We start from the raw sequence: 24,974 nt of genomic DNA, 5'->3' as shown, positions 1-24,974 counted from the left end.
GTATATTCCACAATAAGATTATTTCAAGAAATAAACGAATTTGTAGGATTTTAACTAACTTGTCATTATGGAGATTTGTTCTAGTTTAAAGCTGACGATTCTGTGTGTTTCAGACATCCCAGGTCCCCCAGAGGGCCCTGTGGTGATCAGTGACATCGACTCTGACGCCTGCTCCCTGTCCTGGAACAAACCACTGGAGGATGGAGGCAGCAATATCACCAACTACGTGGTGGAAAAATGCGATGTGAGTAGAGGCGACTGGGTGACGGCTCTCTCTTCCTGTGGGAAGACGGGTTGCAGACTTGGGAAGCTCATCCCCGGAAAGGAGTATGTGTTCCGTATCCGTGCAGAGAATCGCTTTGGTGTGTCAGACCCCATTCAGTCTGAGAGGATGGTGGCCAAGTTCCCCTTCGGTAAGATAAACTGAAATACGTCCTCAGTACAGTCCTTTAATAGCTTTAGATGCAAGCATGCGTCTTAACTTGGCATGTTTTATCAACACAGACCAAATTAATTTGTTTTTTGTCATCAGATGTTCCTGGTGAGCCTCTCAACTGCCGCATCAACAAGACAAACAAAGACTGCATGTTTGTGGCCTGGGATAAGCCCGAGAGTGATGGTGGCAGTCCCATCACAGGTTACTATATAGAGCGTAAGGAGAGGAACAGCCTACTGTGGGTGAAGGCCAATGACACTGTCGTCCGCACTACTGAATATCCCTGTGCCGGCCTCATTGAGGGCCTGGAATACACTTTCAGAGTGTCCGCCATTAACCGTGCTGGTCAGGGCAAACCAAGCATAAAGACTGATTTTGTCACTGCCAGGACACCTATTGGTAGGTTTTCCACCCAGACAACAACACCTACGCCACAGGCTTTTCATATTTAATCTTGTTTCCTTACCTTTGTTCATTTGTCTCTTTGTGTCACAGACACTCCAGGTAAACCTGAGGTCCTGGATATGACCAAGAACTCTGTCACTCTTGTTTGGACTCGCCCCAAGAATGATGGTGGCAGCAAGATCATTGGCTACTATGTTGAGGCCATGCGGCTGCCAGGAGATGTTTGGATACGCTGCAACACCAGCAGCCAGAACGTCCCAAGGGAGGAGTATACAGTGACAGGCCTGGAGAGAGATCTGCAGTACCAGTTCAGAGTCATAGCCAAAACTGCTGTCAACATGAGCAAACCCTCTGAGCCCACTGACCCTATCCTGGTCTGTGCTGAGAATGGTGAGATATTCTGCTTTAACATTGTTATGAGCCACGTCACCATAATAACATTATTACATTTTCAGTTTGACTATTGTAAGATTGTGACTTTGTCTCTCACTGATAGTCGTAACACTACTTTATGTCATCTTGACAAAGTTCCTCCAAGGGTGGAGCTAAACGCCAGGATGCAGAAGGGTTTGAAGGTGAAGGCCCGATCCACAGTCCTCCTGGAGGCTGAAGTGTTTGGCAAGCCTATGCCCAGAGTGACCTGGAGGAGAGGCGATGAAAGCCTAAAGTCAGGTGAGGGCCAGGTCATCACCCAGCAGAGGAATCACTACCAGCTGGAGATGACCTCAGTTACTAAGGAGCACACAGGAACCTACACCATCACGGCCGAGAACGCCAGCGGCTCAAAGACTGCTGAAGTCCAGGTCAACGTCCTAGGTGAGAACTTTCATCCTTTATTACGGGTTGTGTGTTAGAAAGTGTAGCAGGATAAAAGTTAGGGGTTTTACATAGTCTAGAAGCCTTAATCACATTAAATTCTGATTGATATGCAAGCAGGTCCACCATTCAACAGGTGGTGCTTAATTGGCTGATATTCCATTAATTTATGTCTCTTCAGATGTGCCTGGTGCTCCTGCCAGTGCCAAATACGTAGAGGTGTGTGCCACGAGCATCAAAATATCCTGGGAGCCTCCTCTGAAGGACGGTGGCGCAGCCATCAGCAACTACATTGTGGACAAGCGTGAAACCAGCAGAGCCAACTGGGCCCAGGTCTGCGCTAAGATCAAGGGCAATGTCCTTGAGTTCAACGTTGAGAAACTGATTGAGGGTCATGAGTACCAGTTCCGAATTCGTGCTGAAAACATGTGGGGAGTTGGAGACCCACACATCACCAGCCCTGTCATTGCCAAGAACCCATTCAGTGAGTCATCACCAGCATATCTTCTGAATTTATTCACACACAAAACATCAGTGGCCGTAGCAAACTTGTTTAGTTTAAACTTGGTCTAAAACTTGAAAGTGCTCACTGTCTAATTGCATATTCTTTACTTATCTGAAGATTCTTATCACAATGTGTCTATATTTTGTTCCTTATTTCAAACTTGAAATCTTTTTTTATGTCCAGCTGTACCTGGCCCTTGTGAGGCCCCATTGATTACTAACGTGACCAAGGATCATATGACTGTGAGCTGGAAGGAGCCTGCAGATGATGGAAAGTCCACCATCCTGGGCTACATGCTGGAAAAGAAAGAGACCAAGGAGCTGAACTGGACCAAGGCGAACAGGAAGCCCATGACAGACAGGACCCTGGAGATTACAGGCCTCACAGAAGGAGCTGAGTATGAGTTCAGAGTCATTGCCCTCAACATGGCAGGGCTTGGCAAACCCAGTGAACCCTCTGCTGGCACCACCGCAAAGAATCCCATCAGTGAGTCCTATGACCTCTTCGTAGAGTTCTGTCTTAATGAGATAATATGTGACCTGTTACTTGGAGATCAAAGACTTTGTATGTAATTTCACCTGGGTCAATTTGCTGTTCCACAGCTCCTCCTAGCCCTGTCGTGAACCCAAGTGTGACAGACACCACCTCCAGCACCATCAGTCTTACCTGGACTGCTCCTGCCAATGATGGTGGAAGCCCTATCATTGGTTACTTGGTGGAGTGCAAGAGGACCGGCACCACAGACTGGATCCGCTGCAACGTCCCCAGGAACCTGCAGGAGACCAACTATGTCATCCAGAACCTCATTGATAAGGCAGAGTACCATTGCCGCATCACTGCCGTCAACAAAGTTGGCTTCGGCGAGCCAGCTGAAGTACCTGGCACATATGTGGCCAAAAACATAATTGGTAAGTATGATTTTGATATGACCTGACTGCAGTCAGTGTGAGTACAACAAAGTATAATTGACATAACATGGTATACAAGAAATACAAAATGTTGCAATTCTTTAAAACTGCCTCAAACCTGGAGAAGTGCAGCTTATTTATAGTAAGTTGACTGGATGAAAATGAAAAGAATCGTTAAAGCTGGCCGATGCTGTTTTAGCCGCACTCACTGTTTTCTTTTATTTATTTATTTTTTTATGCTTTTCAACCTAGACTGGCTGACAGCTTAATAACTATTTACTTACTATATTCCTTAGAGAAACATGTCTTTATATTAGTTTCATAAGAGAACACAAAATTAGCAATATTTTTCTCACTCATAAAACTGTCACCTGTGCGTTCATGCAGTTGCTCCCGAGGCAGAGCTGAGCGCTGAGCTTAAGGAGGTCCTGGAGCTGCAAGCTGGTGCCACCATGAAGCTGCAGGCCACAATCAAGGGTCGTCCCATTCCCAAGGTCACCTGGGCTAAGATGAACACCAACATCAAGAGCCGCCAGGGCATCATCATCAAATCCACCAGTACCGACACCCTGGTAAAGGTGGAGAATGTCAACAGATATGATGCTGGCAAATACATCCTGAGCCTGGATAGCACTGCTGGCATGAAGATGTACACCATTGTAGTCAAAGTTATTGGTGAGTGAACAACTGTTGTTATTTATTCACTAAGAAAATGCACTAATCGTTCATTGTATTGATTCTACTGTGTAGAGACCAGCTTCCTTAGTTGGAATCATTAGAAAGACAGGAGTATGTTCTGAACATTTTGGGTTTAGGTCTATCTTTAAAGAGACACCGTTATAAGTGTTGTTGTCTCTCCAGATACTCCTGGACCACCAGTCAACCTGGTGGTGAAGGAAACAACCAAAGACAGCGCTTCAATCTACTGGGACGCTCCTCTGATTGACGGTGGCCATGAGGTCACCCACTACATTGTTGAGAAACGTGAAACTGAGAGGAAGGCCTGGTCCATTGTCTCCAACAACTGCGCCAAGACAGCATTCAAGGTGGAAGACCTGGATGCCGGAAGGTCCTACTGCTTCAGAGTGTCAGCAGTTAACAAGCTTGGTGCTGGAGAGTGTTGCGAGACAGCCGATTCAGTCAGAGCTACTGGTGGGTTGGATAACAGATTTTGACCTTTTGTTTTTTGTTCTTGCAAATATCATAACACACTGCACTCATTTTAACTTTTACAGAGGAGCCTGGGCCTGTTATGGACTTCAAGACCCTCCTGGTTACCAAGGACTCTTGCACTCTAAGCTGGAAGAAACCCCTTACTGATGGTGGCAGCCGCATCATCTGCTATGTTCTGGAGGTTCTCAATGGTGATGATAAGTACAAGGAGCTAATGAGGTCCAAAAACATGCAGTACAGTGCCAAGGACCTGGTGGAAGGCAGAGAATACAACTACAGAGTCAAGGCTGTGAATGACACAGGAGAGAGCGCTGCCAAGGAGCTTATGGTGGTGGCCAAGGACCAGCTCAGTAAGTGACTATCCATATTTATGAAACTTACTGACAAAAGTAATAGTGTGTAAAGTGCTGAAAGTAGAGTTTAAATAAACATATTCCTTCCCTCTGCAGTTCTTCCTAGCTGTGACTTGAGGGAGCTGCCCAACATGTGCTACATTGCCAAGGAGGGCAGCACCGTTCGTCTAAAGATCCCAATCATCGGCAAACCTACGCCCAAGGTCACCTGGAAGAAGGGAGAGGATGAGGACTTGACAGACACTGGCCGAGTGTGTGCAGAGTCCTCTTCAGTCAATACCACCCTCCTGATCAGGGACTGCCAGAGGAGTGATGCTTCCAAATACACCATCACCCTGAGGAACAGCGCTGGAAGCAAAGAGTCCACCATTTTCATCAGGTATGAATTGTACCAGGGCCTGGCCTGGTAACATGCAAAATATTTTCCTAACACTGGATCTAGGTATGCTAATTTATGTCATATCCATTAATTACTTGCTATATTTAAACAAGTAACAAAGGTAAAAAGGAAAAAAAGATTTAGATCCCCATGTCTTCTTTCAGGGTGGTGGGTAAACCTGGCATCCCTGGTGGACCTGTTAAGTTCAAAGATGTTACTGCTGATGGTGCTACACTGAAGTGGGGCGCTCCTAAAGATGATGGCGGCTCAGAGATCACAAACTACATCCTGGAAAAGAGGGACTCCATCACCAACATGTGGGTGACTGTGTCCTCAGCTGTGGAGACCAACACCATGAGGGTAACTGGTCTCCATGAGGGCACAGAGTACATCTTCAGGGTCTGTGCTGAGAACAAGTATGGCATTGGAGAAGGACTCAAGTCTGAGCCTGTTGTTGCTAAACATCCATTCAGTGAGTAACTATAATTCATATTTTAAAGGATGAATGTTAGGTGTGTAACTTAAAAATGGAGCTTCTCCTCAGTGGACTAAATCACTGTTTTTGTACAGATGTCCCCGATGCTCCTCCTCCACCTGAGATCGTGAGCATGCGCCATGACTCTGCTTACCTGGCCTGGTCTGACCCCAGGAAGACTGGAGGATCTCCCATTACAGGTGCAGTTAGATAGAACACCTGACCTACGAAATGTCATCTATGTTATTTTGTCACACATTACATAACACATTTTTTATTTGCTTCTTATCACACTAGTTGATATCTGTAAGATGTGCATGTGTTATGTAAGTTTAATGTGGTTATGTTTTTTCCCCATTTGGTGCTACTTTCAGGATACCATGTTGAGTTCAAGGAGAGGAACAGTATGTTGTGGAAGAGGGCGAGTCCAGCTGCCTTGAGGATGAAGGAACACAAGGTAACAGGGCTGACTGAAGGTCTGGAGTACGAGTTCAGAGTCATGGCAATCAATCTGGCTGGCATTGGCAGACCGAGCGCTCCCACCGATCCACAAGTGGCCCTGGATCCTATTGGTAAGTGTAAAAAGGGAGAGTCGCAATGAATATAAAAAATTCTGTAATATTTGTGGCAATCCATTTATATTTTTTTTATATCATTATCATTAGACGCTCCTGGTAAACCTGATGTGATCAGCTTAACCAGAAGCACTGTGACCCTCCAGTGGACAGAGCCACAGTTTGATGGTGGCCACAGGCTGACTGGCTACATCGTTGAGAAGCGTGACTTGCCTTCTAAGATCTGGGTGAAGGCCAACAATGTGAATGTTGTAGAGCCTGCATTCACTGTAACAGATCTGCAGGAGGGCTGCAAATATGAATTCAGAATCAGGGCAAAGAATGCTGCCGGCGCTCTAAGTCCACCCTCTGAGCAGACAGATACCATTCTCTGCAGAGATGAATATGGTGAGATATAAACCTCCACCAACATGACTAATTTGTGACTCTGTATATGTTTGATGATTATCTTTTGCATGAAAAATTAAGTTTTCCCTGTTTTACCCAACAGCTGCACCAACCATTATTATTGACGCCCAGGTGAAGGAGGGTCTGACCGTCCGAGCAGGGGATACTATTGTCATCACTGCCACAAGCATTTTAGGCAAACCTGCACCAACCTCATGTTGGTCAAAGGGAGGAAAGTACTTTAAACCCTCCGATATTGTTCAAATCGAGACCACTGCAACTTCCTCCACTCTGTCCATCAAGTATGCCGGCAGGAAAGACACTGGGGAATATGTCATCACTGCAAGCAACCCCTTCGGTGTAAAGGAGGAAACTGTCAAGGTCACAGTTTTGGATGTTCCTGGTGTTCCTGGACCCATTGAATGCAGTGGAGTCTCCTCTGAAAAGGTCACTCTAACCTGGACAGCTCCTACTGAGGACGGAGGCTCTCCTATCAAGTATTATACCCTTGAGAAGAGAGAGACTAGCCGCCTACTTTGGACTATCCTTGAAGAGAAGGTCGTCGACTGCCACTATGTAGCCAACAAGCTAATCCAGGGCAATGAGTACTTCTTCAGAGTCTCTGCTGTTAACCAGTATGGTGCCAGTGAGCCATCTCACTCTGAGGCAGTCAAGATGGTTGATAGATTTGGTATGTGCATTTAGTTTATGTTCCTTATTGCACCTTGCATCCTACATATTTTGTAAAGATAAAATGTTTGTGGAAGAAAAATATCGATTTATGATAGTGTTTCTTCTGTCTATTCATGTAGGTCCTCCTGGTCCACCATCTAAACCAGAGGTTGAGAAAGTCGATGGACATTCAGCCACTGTGACCTGGAGGAGGCCAGCTGAGGATGGAGGAAGTGACATCATAGGTTACTGTGTTGAGAAGAAGGAGAGAAAGGGTATGAGATGGTTCAGGGCATCTAAGAAATCCATTGCTGAGCTCAGCTATGAAGTTACCGGTCTCACAGAGGGAATCGAGTATGAGTTCCGTGTTCTTGCTGAGAATAAAGCCGGCTTTGGAGAACCAAGTGAACCATCTATGCCTGTCAGAACAGTAGTTGTTGCCTGTAAGTAAAAAGAAGCACTAAAGTATTTCTTGCCTTAAGATACTAAAATGAAATCACCAGTTTATATGGAATGTTATATGAAGTTTTAAAAGACATTAACCATATATTTTATTTCTGGCAGATGTGCCTGGACCTCCAGTTAATCCAAGAGTCACAGACACAACCAAGACCACTGCCACTCTAAACTGGGGAAAACCTCTTGATAATGGTGGACTTGAAGTTACTGGATATGTGATTGAGCACAAGAAAGAAGGAACAGAGGAATGGTTGAAGGACACCCCTTCATATCCACTTAGGATCACAGAGTTTGTTGTTCCCAATCTGGAAACTGGTGCAAAATATCATTTCAGAATTAGTGCTGTAAATGCTAAGGGGGCAGGTGAACCAGCTGAAACTCAGGAACTGGTTGAGATTGTTGAGCGAGCAACTGAACCTGAGTTGGAACTGGATGTTGAGCTTAGAAGAACACTTGTTGTCAGAGCTGGCTGCTCTATTCGCCTCTTTGTGCCAATCAAGGGACGCCCTGCACCTACAGTCACCTGGACAAAAGAGGGTGGTCCTGTTCCACGTGCAGTCATTGACAGCACTGAGTCATTTACAATGCTGATCATTCCGGAGAGTTCAAGGATTGATGCCGGCAAATATGAACTTAGCCTTGAAAACTCAACTGGAAAGAAGACTGCTGATATACATGTTAGAGTTCTGGATTCACCTGGACCTCCACTTAACCTAAAACCAGTCAAGATTGACAAGGAAAGCATTACTCTTCAGTGGGAGATGCCTCTCATCGATGGTGGAGCCAAGATCACAAACTACATCATTGAGAAGAGAGAATCAACGCGCAAAGCTTTTGCTACCGCTATCACAAAATGCCCGAACACATCAGTCAAGATTGATGAGCTGGGTGAGGGCTGTGAGTACTACTTCAGAGTGTGTGCAGAGAATGAGTATGGCATTGGCGAGGCAGTTGAAACTGCTGATCCTATTCGTGCGTCCCAAGCACCAACTCCTCCAGAGAGTATTATTCCTACTGATATCACCAAGAACTCTGTGAGCCTGGCTTGGACTAAACCCAAACACGATGGTGGTAGCAGAATTACAGGATATGTCCTTGAAGCCCAGAAGAAGGGAACTGATCAGTGGGCACATGTAACAACAGTCAAGACCATGGATTTCACGGTGAAGAATCTGAATGAAAATGAGGAGTACATTTTCCGCGTAATGGCTGTCAACCACTCTGGTAGAAGTGCTCCACGTAACAGCAAACCCATTGTTGTTAAGGATTCTACTTCCCTGCCTGAGTTTGACCTCCGTGGTGTATGCCAGAAGACTGTTATTGCCAAAGCGGGAGATGACATCAAGGTTGAAATCCCAGTGATGGGACGTCCTAGACCAACTGTCTCCTGGCAGAAGGATGGCACAGCCCTGAAGCTCACACAGAGAACTAATGTAGAAACTGCTGCTGCTACTGTTATCCTCAGCATCAGTGAATGCAACAGAGCCGACAGTGGTGTATACACCATGACAGCGAAGAACATTGTTGGTTCTGTGACAGACAACATCATTGTCAAAGTACATGATGTACCTGGGCCACCCAAGGGACCAGTTAAGATTGTGGAGATATCTCGAACCTATTGCATCTTTGCGTGGGACACTCCTGAGAATGATGGAGGTGTTCCAATCAACAATTATGTGGTTGAGATCAGAGACACTACTTCCCAAACATGGACAGAGCTGTCTTCAACTATTATTCGTACCATGTTCAAAGCCATTCGATTAAACACTGGATCTGAGTACCAGTTCAGAGTAAAGGCTAAGAACAGATATGGTGTTGGTCCACCAATCACATCAGAGTCAGTGGTGGCTGCCTATCCATTCAAAGTCCCTGGACCCCCTGGAACTCCTGGTGTCGCTGCATTTACCAAGGACTCAATAACAATTGGCTGGAATGAGCCTGTGTCTGATGGTGGAAATGAAGTAATTGGTTATCATGTTGAGAGGAAAGAAAGAAGCAGCATCATGTGGCACAAAATCAGCAAGAGTCTTGTGAAAGGAAACATATTTAAATCCGGTGGTCTAGAAGATGGAGTTGCCTATGAGTTCCGTGTCTCGGCTGAAAACATGGCTGGAGTTGGTAAACCCAGCAAGGCCTCCGAAGCAATACTGGCCTTGGACCCTGTAGACCCACCAGGTCAGCCTGTGCCAATATTTGTCAACAAGAATGTCATCACTATTCAGTGGACAAAGCCTGAGTACGATGGTGGCTTCAAAATCACTGGCTATACAGTGGAGAAGAGAGAACTGCCTGCTGGCCGCTGGATCAGAGCCAACTTCACCAACATCATTGAGACGACATTCACTGTCAGTGGACTGACTCAAGATACCTCATATGAGTTCCGTGTCATAGCCAGAAACTCTGCGGGTGCAGTGAGTGTGCCCTCTGAGCCCTCAGACCCAATTATCTGCAAAGATGACATTATTGAGCCACGCATTATGGTTGATGCCATCTTTAAGGATGTTGTACTACTGAAAGCAGGAGAGTCCTTCAAACTTGATGCTGATATAGCTGGTCAACCCACCCCATCTATGATTTGGACCAAGGGTGGAAAGGAGGTTGAGAACACAATGAAACTGGAGGTCAGATTCACAGAACTAACTACCACGCTGACAAACAAGGATTCGATCAGATCAGATGGAGGAGAATTTGTTTTGACTGCAACTAATGTTGGTGGATTTGCTAAGCACATCTTTAAGGTTAAAGTGCTTGACAGACCTGGACCACCAGTAGGACCTCTTAAAGTGTCTAATGTCACAGCTGACAACTGTGTACTTACCTGGGCTCCACCTGCTGATGATGGTGGTGCCAAGATTGAAGGGTACGTGGTTGAGAAGCGCGAGTCAAGCAGACTGGTTTGGACCAATGTGGTTTCAGACCTTCAAGTTACACAATACAAGGTGACCAAACTGCTCAAAGGAAATGAATACATCTTTAGAGTTATGGCAGTAAACAAATATGGACTCGGCGAATCTCTTGAATCTGAGGCCACTATTGCAGACAACCCATATGTGGTTCCAGATCCTCCAGAGAATCCTGAGGTGACGGCTATCACTAAAGATTCAATGGTTATTATGTGGCAAGCACCTAAGAGTGATGGTGGAACTCCCATCACCAACTACAATATTGAAAGGAAAGACAGAATTGGCCTCCGCTGGGTCAAATGCAACAAGAGGAAGGTCAAAGATCTCCAATTCAAAGTAACAGGCCTTGTTGCTGGACATGAATATGAATTCAGAATAACTGCTGAGAATGCTGCTGGAGTGAGTGCACCAAGTGCCACAAGTCCATTCTACAAAGCCACTGATGCACTGTACAAGCCTGGGGCTCCATGCAACCCCAGAATCTTGGACACAACCAAGTCCTCAATTACTGTCGCCTGGAACAAACCTGTATATGATGGTGGCTCTGACATCACTGGCTACATTGTTGAGACCTGCATCCCATCCGAAAAGGAGGAAGAGGAGGAATGGACCATTGTGACACCCAAAGAAGGACTCCTTGCCACTTCGTTCACCATTGTTAACTTGAAGGAGAACCAGGAATACAAGATTAGCATGTCTGCTGTCAACAGTGAAGGAGTTGGAGAGGCAGCATTGGTACCTGGAAATCCCAAGGCAGAGGACAGGCTCCTACCACCTGAGATGGATTTGGATGCTGAGCTCCGCAAGGTTATTAGTCTTAGAGCTTGCTGCTCTCTCAGACTGTTTGTGCCTATCAGAGGCAGACCAGCTCCTCAGGCTAGATGGACCAAAGGAGATGATGAGCCTATTGAGAGGGCAACCATTGACAGCACAACATCATACACATCACTTGTAATTGAAAATGTCAACAGATTTGACAGTGGAAAGTATAATCTTACAATTGAAAACAGCTCTGGCTCCAAGACAATTACAGTCCAAGTCAAGGTGCTTGATACACCAAGTGCCCCACTGAATCTGAAGATAATGAGTGTAACAAAGGAAGCTGTCACTCTGACGTGGGAACCACCGATGAATGATGGAGGAGTTAAGATTAAGAACTATATTGTTGAAAAACGTGAGTCCACAAGAAAAGCATATGCCACAGTCAGTGCCAACTGCCATCACACCACCTTCACAGTCGACCAGCTCCTGGAAGGATGCAACTATTACTTCAGAGTTTTGGCCGAGAATGAATATGGCATCGGTCTGCCCATTGAGACTGGCGAATCTGTCAAAGTGTCTGAGAAGCCACAGCCACCTGGCAAAATCACTCTTAAGGATGTTACAAAGAAAAGTGTCACCCTCACCTGGGAGAAGCCAGAGCATGATGGTGGCAGCAGAGTGGGCTGTTACGTTGTTGAGATCCAGCCTAAGGGTGTTGATAAGTGGTCCCAGTCTGTTATTGTAAAGGAAACTGAAGCCACTATTAGTGGACTCAATGCAGGTGAAGAATACATGTTCCGTGTATCCGCAAAAAATGAGAAGGGCGCAAGTGACCCACGTCAAATCGGTGTGCCTGTGATCGTAAAGGATCTTGTAATTGCACCTGTTGCCAAAATGTTGTTCAACACATTCAGTGTGTTGGCAGGAGAAGACCTGACAGTGGGTGTTCCATATGTTGCACGTCCCAAAGCAGCTGTCTCCTGGGTAAAAGATGCTCAGCCTCTGAAGAGAACTACCAGAGTGAACTTTGGTGCAACAGAGACAATGCTGAACCTCAACATAAAAGAGGCAACTAAAGATGATGTTGGACATTACCGTATAACTCTTAGCAACACAGCAGGAGAGACAACAGCAGACATTAGCATAGTTGTTCTTGACAAACCTGGTCAGCCTGGTGGTCCAGTCAAGGTGGAGGAGGTCACTTCTGAGAGCGTCACCATCTCCTGGAACCCACCAGAGTATAATGGTGGGTGCACCATCAAACACTACATCGTGGAAAAGAGAGACACATCCGCAACTAACTGGATGGTTGTATCTCATAACCTTGCCAGAACCAAAATCAAGGCAGGCAGGTTGAAGACTGGCTCAGAGTATCAGTTTAGAATCACAGCAGAAAACAGATATGGAAAAGGCCCAGCTCTTTTATCAGAGTGTATTGTGGCTCAATACCCATACAAACTCCCAGGACCCCCAGGAACACCAAACATTGCAGCCTGCACCAAGGACACCATGGTGATTGCCTGGAATGAACCAGTAAATGATGGTGGAAGCACCGTCTTGGGCTATCATCTTGAACGAAAAGAGAGAAACAGCATCCTGTGGGTAAAACTTAACAAGTCTCTTATTACTGACCAAACCTTCAAGACCAGTGCTCTGGAACCAGGAATGGAGTATGAATACAGAGTCTATGCTGAAAACATTGTCGGAATAGGCAAAGCGAGCAAAGTATCTGAGGGACATGTTGCTAGAGATCCTTGTGATCCCCCTGGCACCCCAGAAGCAACAAAGATCACCAAGGATTCTGTGACCATTGTTTGGACCAAGCCTGAGTACGATGGTGGTGCAAAGGTTACAGGCTACATTGTGGAAAAGAAGGAGCTTCCTGAAGGTCGTTGGCTGAAGGCCAACTTCACTAACATCATTGAGACAGAATATGTTGCAACTGGACTTGTGCAGGACAATCAGTATGAGTTCCGTGTCATTGCCAGAAATGCTGCTGGTGTTTTCAGTCTCCCCTCTTACAGCACTGGTCCTATCACTGCAATGGATGAGATTGAACCACCACGCATCAGCATTGACCCAGAGTACACACAGACTGTTGTAGTTAATGCTGGAGACAACTTCAAGATTGATGGAGATGTTCATGGAAAACCGTTGCCCTCTATCCACTGGATGAAGGGAGAGCAGGAACTGGGCAATACTATTCATAGAGAGATTAAAAACACACCCACCAAAGCTTACATATCTGTCAAGGAGGCAAAACTATCGGATGGCGGCCAATACACTCTGCTGTTAAGAAATCCAGGAGGAGAAAAGGCTATACAGATCAATGTGGTTGTTCTCGATAAACCTGGAGAACCACAGGGACCTCTTGTTGTTACAGGAATAACCAAAGAACGATGCTGCCTTGCATGGAAAGCACCACTACAAGATGGTGGCAGCAAGATCTCTCACTATGTTGTAGAGAGGAGAGAGACAGGCAGACTAGTTTGGACTGTTGTTGACCCGAAAGTGACAAACACTTGTTTGAAGGTTACTAAGCTCCTGGAAGGAAATGAGTACATCTTTAGAGTCCATGCTGTCAACAACTTTGGAGGAGGTGCAGCAATTGAGTCTGCAGCAGTCACAATTAAAGATCCATATGTGACCCCTGGATCACCCAAGAGCTTGGAAGTTTCACATATTAAAAAGGATTCAATGGTGCTCACCTGGGAGGCTCCTTCTGAAGATGGAGGCAGCCCTATCACTGGCTACATAATTGAGAAACATGACAAGGAAGGTGTAAGATGGATCAGATGCAATAGGCAAACAGTCACTGATGTGACTTTCAAGGTCACTGGCCTCCTGGAAAGCCATAACTATGAATTTAGAGTCGCTGCTGAGAATGCTGTTGGTGTTGGTGAACCAAGCCACCCAACTGTCCTCTACAAAGCGCTCGATCCCATCTTCATGCCTGGTCCACCACACAATCCAAGAGTCACTGACACAACTAAAACATCAGTATTCTTGTCATGGGGCAAGCCCACCTGTGATGGAGGCTGTGAGATTCAGGGATACATTGTTGAGTGCTGCACCACCACAGTGCCAGCTGAGGCCCCTGCCGAAGCCCCAACTGAAGCAGCTGCCACAGATGCACCTGCTGAGGAATGGATAATGTGCACACCACCATCAGGGATCAAAAAGACCAAGTTTGAAGTTCCAAACCTGAAGGAAAACCAGGCATACAAGTTTAGAGTGTGTGCTGTCAACAAAGTTGGAGTTGGGGAGCATGCTGATGTTTCTGGAGCTGTTGTTGCCCAGGACAAGGCAGAAGAGCCAGACCTCGACATTGATGCAGAACTGAGAAAGATTGTGAATATAAAAGCTGGAGCATCACTTCGTCTGTTTATTCCGATCAAAGGAAGGCCCAGTCCTACCATCAAGTGGGATAAAGATGAAGCTGCACTTAGAGAGACTGCTCAGATCGAGGTGACCAGTAGTTACACATCCCTTGTAATTGACAAGATGGACAGAAATGACAGTGGAAAATACACAGTCACTGCAGAGAACTCCAGTGGAACCAAATCAGCATTTGTTGTTGTCCGTGTTCTAGACACACCTAGTGCTCCTGTTAATCTGAAAGTGAAGGAAATAACAAACCAGTCAGTTACACTGGCATGGGAACCACCTCTGTTGGATGGAGGGTCCAAGATCAAAAACTACATTGTTGAGAAGAGAGAAAGCACACGCAAAACATATGCAGCTGTGGTAACAAATTGTCATGCTCTTTCATGGAAGATTGAGCCACTCCAGGAGGGTTGCAGTTACTACTTCCGAGTGCTTGCTGAGAACGGACATGGTGTTGGCCTCCCTGCAGCAACTGTTGACCCTCTTAAGGTCTCAGAGGTGCCCCAGTCTCCAAAGAACTTGAGTGTTACAGACCAAACTAAAACAAGCATCTCCTTGGCCTGGGAGAAGCCTGAGTATGATGGAGGTAGCAGAGTCATTCAGTACCTGCTTGAGGTGCAGCTGAAGGGCCAGGATAAGTGGAATGGTGTTAACACATTTAAGACGATGGAGGCTACTGTTTCCAAACTGAACCCAGGAGAGGAGTATCTGTTCAGAGTTACAGCAATCAATGATAAGGGAAAGAGTGACCCCAAAGTTCTTGCTGGTCCAGTGATGACCAAGGATTTAGTCTTTGAGCCCGACGTTAGACCAGCATTCAGCAACTACAGTGTCCATGTGGGTAAAGACCTGAATGTTGACATTCCCATCTATGGACGTCCTAAACCAACAGTATCATGGACCAAAGATGGAGCTGCTTTGAAGTTCACTACCAGAGTTAACATCCACAATACACCAACACATACAACATTGAGCATTAAGGAGGCAGCAGGTGTTGATGGTGGCATGTACAGTATACATGTTGCTAACTCAGCTGGAAAGAAGGACACAACTGTTGAAATCATTGTTCTTGAAAAGCCTGGCCCCCCATCTGGCCCTGTGAGATTTGATGAAATCACAACACAAAGTGTCACTATTTCATGGGACCCACCAAAACACTATGGTGGCTGCCAGATTTCAAACTATATTGTACAGAAGAGAGATACTACTACAACAACATGGGAAAATGTCAGCATCAATTGTGCCAGAACCACCATCAAAGTGCCTAGACTGAAGACTGGTGCAGAGTACCAGTTCAGGATCATTGCTCAGAACCGCTATGGCAAGAGTCATGGTCTTGATTCATCTGCTGTGGTCGCTCAGTACCCATACAGAGAGCCAGGCCCACCAGGCACTCCTTTCATCTCCTCTCTCTCACGAGACCACCAGGTTGTTGAGTGGCATGAGCCTGTCTCAGATGGAGGCAGTGCTGTTCTTGGCTACCATCTTGAAAGGAAGGAGAGGAATAGTATTCTCTGGGTCAAAATAAACAAGTCACTTATTCATGAGACTAGTTTCAAGAGTCACCCCTTGGATGAGGGTATCGAGTATGAATACAGGGTTTATGCGGAAAATATTGTCGGCATTGGCAGATGCAGTAAAATCTCAGAGGGCTGTGTTGCCCGTGACCCCTGTGATCCCCCTGGCACACCAGAGGCCATCCATGTGACCAAAGATACCATTGTTATTCAGTGGACTAAACCAGAGTATGATGGTGGTAGTAATATAACTGGCTATACTGTGGAGAAGCGTGATCTGCCAGAAGGCAGGTGGGTAAGGGCAAACTTCACTAATGTGATTGAAACCCAGTTCACTGTCACTGGTCTTACTGAAAATGCGCAGTATGACTTTAGAGTCATTGCTAAAAATGCTGTAGGCACCATCAGCAAACCATCCTACAACAGTGGACCAATCACTGCAAGTGATAACATGGAGGCACCCAAATTTTCCATTGACCCTGCATTCACCAAGACCATCATTGTCAGTGCTGGAGAGACCTTCAAGCTAGATGCCGATGTCCATGGCAAGCCACTGCCCACTATCAAGTGGTTTAGGGATGAGAAACCAATTGAGAATACACTCAGACTAGAGATAAAAAACACAGAAAACCATGCAATGATTGTCATTAAGGACTCAGTAAGAATTGATGGTGGAATATACACACTCCAGCTGACAAATGAGGCTGGCAGTGAAACTGTTCCATTCAATGTTGTGGTACTGGATAGGCCCAGCCCATGTGAAGGACCCCTCCACATTGCTGGAGTAGCTGAAGATAGATGCACACTGGTATGGCGTGCCCCTCTGCATGATGGAGGTAGTCCTATTAAACACTATGTCATCGAGAGAAGAGAGACCAGCCGTCTAGCTTGGACTGTTGTGTCTAACAGCTGTGACACAACATGCTACAAAGTCACCAAATTACTGGAAGGCAATGAGTATATGTTCCGTGTCATGGCAGTGAACAGTTATGGTGTCAGTGAACCACTAGAGTCTGGCGGAGTGATCATGAAGACTCCATTTGTTCCTCCTGGTCCACCTCACATTGAGGATGTATCTAACATTGCCCATGATGGCATGACGATCACGTGGTCAGCCCCTGAGAGTGAAGGTGGCAGTGAGATTACCAATTACCTTATTGAAAAGAAGGACAGAAATGGAATTAAATGGACCAGATGCAACAGACAGAAGGTCACTGACCTCTCCTTTAGAGTTACAGGCCTAACCACCGGCCATGAATATGAATTCAGAGTAGCTGCTGAGAATGTAGTGGGAGTGGGAGAGCCAAGCCTTCCAAGTTCATACTTCAAGGCCAGTGACCCCAAGTACAAACCTGGTGCACCAGCATATGTGCATGTGATTGACTCAACAAAGAGTTCAATTACAGTGTCATGGGGTAAGCCTCTGTCTGATGGTGGAAGTGCTATTCAAGGATACATTGTTGAAGTCTGCAAGGCTGAGGAGGCGGAATGGACCATGGTTACTCCTCCCACTGGCCTGCGTGTCAACAAATATGAAATAACAAAACTGACTGAGGGTCAGGAGTACAAGATTCAGGTGTGTGCCCTAAATAAACTGGGGGTTGGTGAACCAGCAGCTCTCTCTGGAACAGCTAAGCCAGAGGAAAGGGTAGACCCTCCAGAGATCCGTCTGGACTCTGAGCTGAGGAAGGGCATCATTGTGAAAGCTGGTGGATCTGTTAGAATCCATATTCCATTCAAGGGCCGGCCAACACCTGAGATCAAGTGGACTAAGGATGAGGGAGTCCTGACTGAAAAGGTGGTGGTTGAGAAAGCTCTCAACTTCACTCAGCTGTCTATTGACTCATGTGACAGGAGTGACTCAGGAAAATACACCCTGAGCCTGACAAACAGCAGTGGCTCTGTATCTGAGTTTGTTGCTGTTAAAGTCTTGGATACACCAGGGGCCCCACAAAACCTTGTGGTAAAAGAAATCAAAAAGGACTCCATCACTCTTGTATGGGATGCCCCATTAATTGATGGAGGTTCCAAAATCAAGAATTATGTCATTGACAAACGTGAATCAACCAGAAAGGCTTTTGCAAATGTTTCCACAAAATGCACCAAGACGACATTCAAGGTTGAGAACCTGACTGAAGGTGCTATGTACTACTTCAGAGTCATGGCTGAAAATGATTATGGAATTGGCCAGGCTGTTGAAACAAAGACAGCTTCCAAGGCCTCTGAGGTACCACTGCCTGTTGGAAAGGTCTCCCTTACTGATGTCACCAAGAACAGTGCCTCACTGGCCTGGGACAAACCTGAGCATGATGGAGGCAGTAGAATTGGTGGCTACCTAATTGAGATGCAGCCTAAGGGTACAGATAAGTGGGGAGTTGCAACAAATACTAAGATATGTGAGGGCACTGTCACAGGCCTCACAGCTGGAACAGAATACCTATTCCGTATCATTGCTTATAATGAGAAGGGAAAGAGTGAGCCAAGAGCACTTGCTGCACCTGTTGTTGCCAGTGACATGACCATGGAGCCATGCATTAAGATGCAATTTAACACATACAGTGTATTAGCTGGTAAAGATCTCAAGTTGGAGTTCCCTGTGCTGGGCAGGCCCAAACCTAAAGTAACCTGGACCAAGGATGGTCAGCCTTTGAGGGTGACATCTAGAGTCAATGTGGTTAACACTCCAACAACAACTGGAATTCAAATTAGTGAGGCGAACAAGGACGATTTCGGCAAATATAGTATAACAGCAACCAATGCTGCTGGCACAATCACTGATGATGTGAGTGTCATTATCCTTGACAAGCCAGGTCCACCAAAAGGTCCACTCAAGGTTGTGGAAGTGAGTAACACATTTGTACATCTCTCCTGGGAGCCCCCAGAGTACATGGGTGGATGCCAGGTGAAGAACTATATAGTGGAGAAGAGAGACACCACCACCACAACATGGCAGTCAGTCACCACACAGCTTGCTAGAACAGCTTTCAAGGTCATCAAGCTGAAGACTGGGGCTGAATACCAGTTTAGAATCATGGCTGAAAACAGGTATGGAAAGGGTGCTTCTCTGGACTCCAAGTCCATTGTTGTGCAATATCCATACAAACCACCAGGGCCACCAGGAACTCCATATGTCAAATCTGCGACAAAAGAAATGATGATCATTGAATGGAATGAGCCAGTGAATGATGGTGGAAGCACAGCTATTGGTTACCATCTGGAAAGCAAAGAGAGAAGCAGCATCATGTGGAACAAACTGAACAAGACTCTCATCACTGATACTCAGTTCAAGATCTGCAATCTTGAGGAGGGTATTGGATATGAATTCAGAGTCTATGCTGAAAATATTGTTGGCATTGGCAGATGCAGTAAAACATCTGAGTCCTTTGTTGCTCGTGATCCATGTGACCCTCCTGGTGCTCCTGAAGCTGTTTCGATTTCTAAGAACCTCATCAAGATTCAGTGGACCAAGCCTCAGTATGATGGTGGCAGCAAAGTGAATGGTTACATTGTGGAAAGGAAAGATCTTTCCTCTGATGATAAGCGTTGGGTAAGAGCTAACTTTACTAATATAATTGACACTGAGTATGTCGTCACTGGTTTGACAGAGAATGAGCAATATGAATTCAGAGTTATTGCGAGAAATGCAGCCGGAGTGTTCAGTGAACCATCCGACAGCTCTGGACCCATTACTGCTACTGATGAAATTGAACCACCAAGAGCTTCAATGGATCCCAAATACAAGGATGTCATTGTTGTCAATGCTGGAGAATCCTTGCTTCTTGATGCAGACATCTATGGAAAACCAATTCCTGATGTTGTCTGGCTAAAAGAGGGCAAAGGAATGGACAAAGCCCTGCGCATTGAAGTGAAAACTACACAGAAACGTGCAGGCATTACCATCAAGGATGTTACCAAGCTTGACAGTGGCCACTATGACCTCGTTCTCAAAAATCTGGGTGGTACTAAAACCTTCCCTATCACTGTCAAAGTCCTTGATAAACCAGGTCCACCCACTGGACCCATGAAGATGACAGGAATCATGTCTGACAGATGCGTCCTTGCCTGGTCTGAGCCCACTCTGGATGGTGGGGCCAGTATTACTCACTATATCCTAGAGAAGAGAGAGACTAGCAGATTGTCCTGGACAGTGGCTGCACCAAATATCAAGGGTCAGTTCTATAAACTAAAAAATTTGCTCCCTGCAAATGAATATATATTCAGAGTCAGGGCAGTCAACAAATATGGTGTTGGTGAGTTCCTTGAAAGTGAGCCCATCATTGCACGCAATCCTTACAAGCCACCCAGTGCCCCTGGAACTCCAGAAGCAAGTCAGATCACAAAGGATTCTATGGTTTTGTCATGGACCATTCCAGAACAGACTGGTGGAGCTGACATTGAAGGCTATCACCTTGAAAAACGTGACAAAGATAGTGTAAGGTGGACAAAATGCAACAGACAAAAGCTAACTGACACACACTTCAAGGTCACAGGTCTAATGACAGACCACTTCTATGAGTTCCGTGTTGCTGCTGAAAATGAGGCTGGAATGGGAGATCTCAGTGAATTGTCCCTATTCTACAGAGCATGTGATGCCACAACACCACCTGGACCTCCACACCATCCTAAGGTGACAGACTACACAAAGTCTTCAGTGTCTCTGTCCTGGGGCAAACCCGCCTTCGATGGTGGTGCCTATGTCAAGGGCTATATTGTTGAAATGAGAGAATATACACCAGTGCCTGAAGTGACGGAAGAGGCAGAAGTAGCGCCAGCAGTAGAGACACCAGTTGAAAAAGAATGGACCATGTGCACTCCGCCCACTGGCATTCAAGCCACTAAACTCACTATCAAGGACTTGAAGGAGGGCGAAGAGTACCAGTTCCGTGTCTGTGCTATCAACTCTGAGGGAGTGGGAGAGGCTGCTAATGTCCACAGCACTGTGGTTACCTCTGACAGGGTCGAAGCACCAGAGATGGAGTTGGATGCTGATCTCAGAAAGGTGGTATCAGTTCGTGCTGGTGGAACTCTGCGTCTATTTGTCACCATCAGAGGCAGACCTGAACCTGCTGTGAAATGGGAGAAGGTTGAGGGTACTCTCACAGAACGTGCTGCGATTGACACCACCAGTTCATACACCATGCTTGTCATTGACAATGTTAACCGCTTTGACAGTGGCAAATACTCACTAACACTGGAGAATACCAGTGGTACAAAATCTGCTACTGTAGTAGTAAGAATTTTGGATACACCAAGTGCACCACAAAACTTTGTTGTGAAGGAGCTCAAGAAGGATTCAGTGACTCTTGCCTGGGACACTCCACTCACCGATGGTGGTTCTAAAATCACAAACTACATTGTAGATAAGAGAGAGTCTGTCAGGAAGGCCTATACCACCGTCACCAGCAACTGCACAGCCAACTCATTCAAGATTGAAGAGCTGCCTGAGGGTGGTATTTTCTACTTCAGAGTCTGTGCTGTTAATGAATATGGGCAAGGACAGATGGTTGAAACCAAAGAAGTCAAAGTGTCTGAGGTACCTCTGCCTCCAAGCAAGGTTACACTTGTAGACTTGACAAAGACCAGTGTGTCGCTGACATGGGACAAACCTGCTCATGATGGTGGAAGCAAAGTAATGTGCTACAATGTAGAGTTTAAGCCTAAAAGTGGAGATAAATGGGGCACAGCATGTACAGCTAAGGTGCCTGAAGCAACTATACCTAATCTGACTCCTAATGAAACCTATTTATTCAGAGTTGTTGCAATTAATGAGAAAGGAAAGAGTGAACCAAAGGATCTTGGCTTGCCTGTGGTTGCAAAGGATGTTGCAATTGAACCATCTACCAACTTATTGTTTACCACATACAGCGTGAAGGCTGGAGGTGACCTCACTCTTGAGGTTCCAGTAAGAGGCAGGCCAAAGCCTGTTGTATCCTGGAAGAAGGATTGCCTTCCTTTAAAGCAGACTTCATCAGTGACCATCTTAAACACTGCAACCTCATCTAAAATTATCATCAAAGAGGCTAACAGAGAACATGTTGGCAAGTATGAGATCACCCTGGCTAACTCAGCAGGAACTGTCACAGCAGATATTGGAGTTGTTGTCCTTGATAAACCAGGTCCACCTAAGGGTATCAAGGTGGATGCTGTGACCTCAGACAGCATCACACTGTCCTGGTCTCCACCAGATTATGATGGTGGCTGCTCCATCAGTAACTATATTGTGGAGAAGAGAGACACAAACACACAGGAATGGCAGATGGTAGGAAGTAATGTTGCCAGAACAGCTTTCAAGGCTGGCCGCCTAACACATGGAGCAGAGTACCAATTCCGCATCTATGCAGTCAACCGTTATGGAAAGAGTACAAGTCTGGATTCACCTGGAATCACTGCTCAGTATAACTTCAGACAACCTGGACCTCCTTCTACACCCATAGTGAAGTTGGCCACTAAGTCTTACATGTTGGTGACTTGGAATGAGCCAGTCAATGATGGTGGAAGTCCTGTTTTGGGCTACCATCTGGAGAGGAAGGAGCGTACTAGCATTCTTTGGACGAAGATGAACAGAGGAATGATCAAAGATACAGAATACAAAGTTAACGGAATTGAAGAGGGCATGATATATGAGTATCGTGTCTATGCTGAAAACATTGCTGGTATCGGTAAATGTAGCAAGGCCTGTGAAGGTGTGGCAGCCAGAGATCCATGTGACCCTCCAGGCACACCTGTGGTCACTGCTGTTACCAGAACATCTGTCTCCTTGTCTTGGGATAAACCAGAGTATGATGGTGGAGCCAAGGTTTCTGGATACACCATTGAGAGCAGAGACCTTCCTGAGGGACGCTGGACTAGGTGCAACTTCACAAATGTGCCTGAGACCCACTATGATGTGACAGGCCTTACTGAGAACAGCCAGTATGACTTCCGTGTCATTGCTAAGAATGCAGCTGGATTGTTCAGTATACCATCTGACAACACTGGCCCCATCACTGTCAAGGATGATGTGGATCCACCACGCATCATGATGGATGTCAAGTTCAGAGAGACAGTGTTTGTGAAAGCAGGAGAAACGCTGAAGATTAATGCTGACCTTGCTGGACGTCCTGCCCCGGTTATTTCCTGGACCAAGGATGGCAAAGAAATTGAACTGAGAGCCAGAATCCAGATTGCTTCGACAGATACCAGCACTTCTGTCATTGTAAAGGACTGCATCAGAAGAGATTCTGGACAGTATGCCTTGACTCTCCAGAATATTGCTGGAACGGTAACCATGCCAATAAACTGTGTGATTCTAGATAAACCAGGACCCTCAGCAGGACCTCTGCAGATCACAGGTCTGAAAGCAGATGAGTGCACTCTGTCATGGGGACCTCCTCAGGAGGCTGGCGGTGCTGCCATCACACATTACGTTGTTGAGAAGCGTGAGACCAGTCGCTTGGCATGGACAATGGTGAAGGGAGATGTCACAAAAACATACTCCAAGGTTACAGGATTGCTAAAGGGCAATGAATATATCTTCAGGGTTTTAGCTGTCAACAAGCATGGACCTGGTGAGGCTCTGGAGACTGAAGCTATAAAGATTACAGATCCATACACAGTTGCCACTGCTCCAGCTGGTGTTGATGTCACTACCATAACTGGAGATTCAATGACCCTTACCTGGTGCAAGCCAGCAAGTGATGGAGGCAGCCCCGTCACTGGATATGTAATTGAGCGCCGTGAGAAGACAGGTATGCACTGGGTGCGTGTGAACAGAGATCCAGTCGTTGAATGTACCGCAGTAGCAACCAAACTACGCAAGGGTTGTGAGTATGACTTCAGAGTCTATGCTGAAAATGCAGCTGGTTTGAGCCCTCCAAGTGAACATTCTGCAACATTCAGAGCACTGGATCCTTTGGTTGTTGCTTCTCGCCCAACCAAGCCAAAGATTGTCAGTTCAACCAAGGACACTGTGTCAATTGTCTGGAAACCTCCAACAAATGATGGTGGAGCCCCCATCCTTGGATACAGTGTAGAATACAGAGAGCACATCCGTAAACCAGAGCCAGAGGTTGAGGAAGAAGAGGAAGAATATTATGAGGAGGGGGAGGAAGAAGAAGAGGAGGAGCCTGAATCACCTGAAGAACTAGCAAGATGGGTTGAGACTATTCCTCTTACCAAGAGCTTGGAGTTCACAATCACTGGGCTGAAGACAGATGTAGAATATGAATTCTGTGTCAAGGCAATAAACAAAATTGGCAGCAGTGTGCGTAGCTTATGTTCGGATCCGGGTGCAGCAATGGACAGAACTGCTGAGCCATCATTTGATGTTGACATTGAGATGCGTAAAGTACTTCTTGTCAAGCATGGCATGGCATTTACTCTCAATGTACCATTCAAGGGCAAACCTGTGCCATCAGTGGCATGGGCCAAGGAGGGTGTTGATCTAAAGGTCAGAGGAACCATTGAATCAACAGACTCCAGCACTTCTCTGACAATTGAGAAGTCATCTAGAAATGACTCTGGAGAGTACTGTGTTACCATTGAATCACCATTGGGAAAAGCAACATTGCCTGTGGTTGTGAAAGTGCTTGACTCTCCAGGACCCCCTGTTAATGTAAAAGTTTCAGCAGTGACCAGGGATTCTGCAACCCTCACTTGGGAAGCTCCAGAGAATGATGGTGGTGATGCAGTGAAGGCCTACCATGTTGAAAAACGTGAGGCCAGTAAGAAGGCCTGGGTGTCTGTGACCAGCAACTGCCATGCAATGACTTACAGAGTGGAAGACTTGCAGGAGGGTGCCACCTATTACTTCAGAGTTATTGGAGAAAATGAGTATGGAGTGGGTGTCCCTCAAGAAGCCAAGGCTGGAACAAAGATTACAGG

The 24,974-nt window shown here is 46.1% G+C and overlaps 1 protein-coding gene across 8 annotated transcripts in view; it reads left to right on the top strand.

Moving 5' to 3' along the window:
- The window catches only part of LOC311262618 (titin-like), a 176,848-nt gene that overhangs the window by 124,821 nt on the left and 27,053 nt on the right, over positions 1-24,974 (top strand). For all 8 annotated transcript variants that reach the window (XM_084362164.1, XM_084362165.1, XM_084362163.1 and 5 more), the window contains 18 exons: positions 114-413; positions 533-835; positions 932-1,231; positions 1,370-1,657; positions 1,839-2,141; positions 2,346-2,648; positions 2,765-3,070; positions 3,458-3,745; positions 3,932-4,222; positions 4,306-4,593; positions 4,693-4,975; positions 5,140-5,447; positions 5,546-5,650; positions 5,825-6,022; positions 6,116-6,412; positions 6,516-7,103; positions 7,225-7,527; positions 7,649-24,973. In XM_084362164.1, coding sequence (XP_084218290.1) covers positions 114-413; positions 533-835; positions 932-1,231; positions 1,370-1,657; positions 1,839-2,141; positions 2,346-2,648; positions 2,765-3,070; positions 3,458-3,745; positions 3,932-4,222; positions 4,306-4,593; positions 4,693-4,975; positions 5,140-5,447; positions 5,546-5,650; positions 5,825-6,022; positions 6,116-6,412; positions 6,516-7,103; positions 7,225-7,527; positions 7,649-24,973 — 22,377 coding nt within the window. The remainder of the gene's footprint in view (positions 1-113; positions 414-532; positions 836-931; positions 1,232-1,369; positions 1,658-1,838; positions 2,142-2,345; positions 2,649-2,764; positions 3,071-3,457; positions 3,746-3,931; positions 4,223-4,305; positions 4,594-4,692; positions 4,976-5,139; positions 5,448-5,545; positions 5,651-5,824; positions 6,023-6,115; positions 6,413-6,515; positions 7,104-7,224; positions 7,528-7,648; position 24,974) is intronic.

This window comes from Pagrus pagrus (genome assembly GCF_965226575.1).
Source record: "Pagrus pagrus genome assembly, chromosome: 9".
NCBI lineage: Eukaryota > Metazoa > Chordata > Actinopteri > Spariformes > Sparidae > Pagrus > Pagrus pagrus.
The sequence above is the reverse complement of the archived record's forward strand: the minus strand, read 5'-3'. Positions and strand labels throughout refer to the sequence as shown.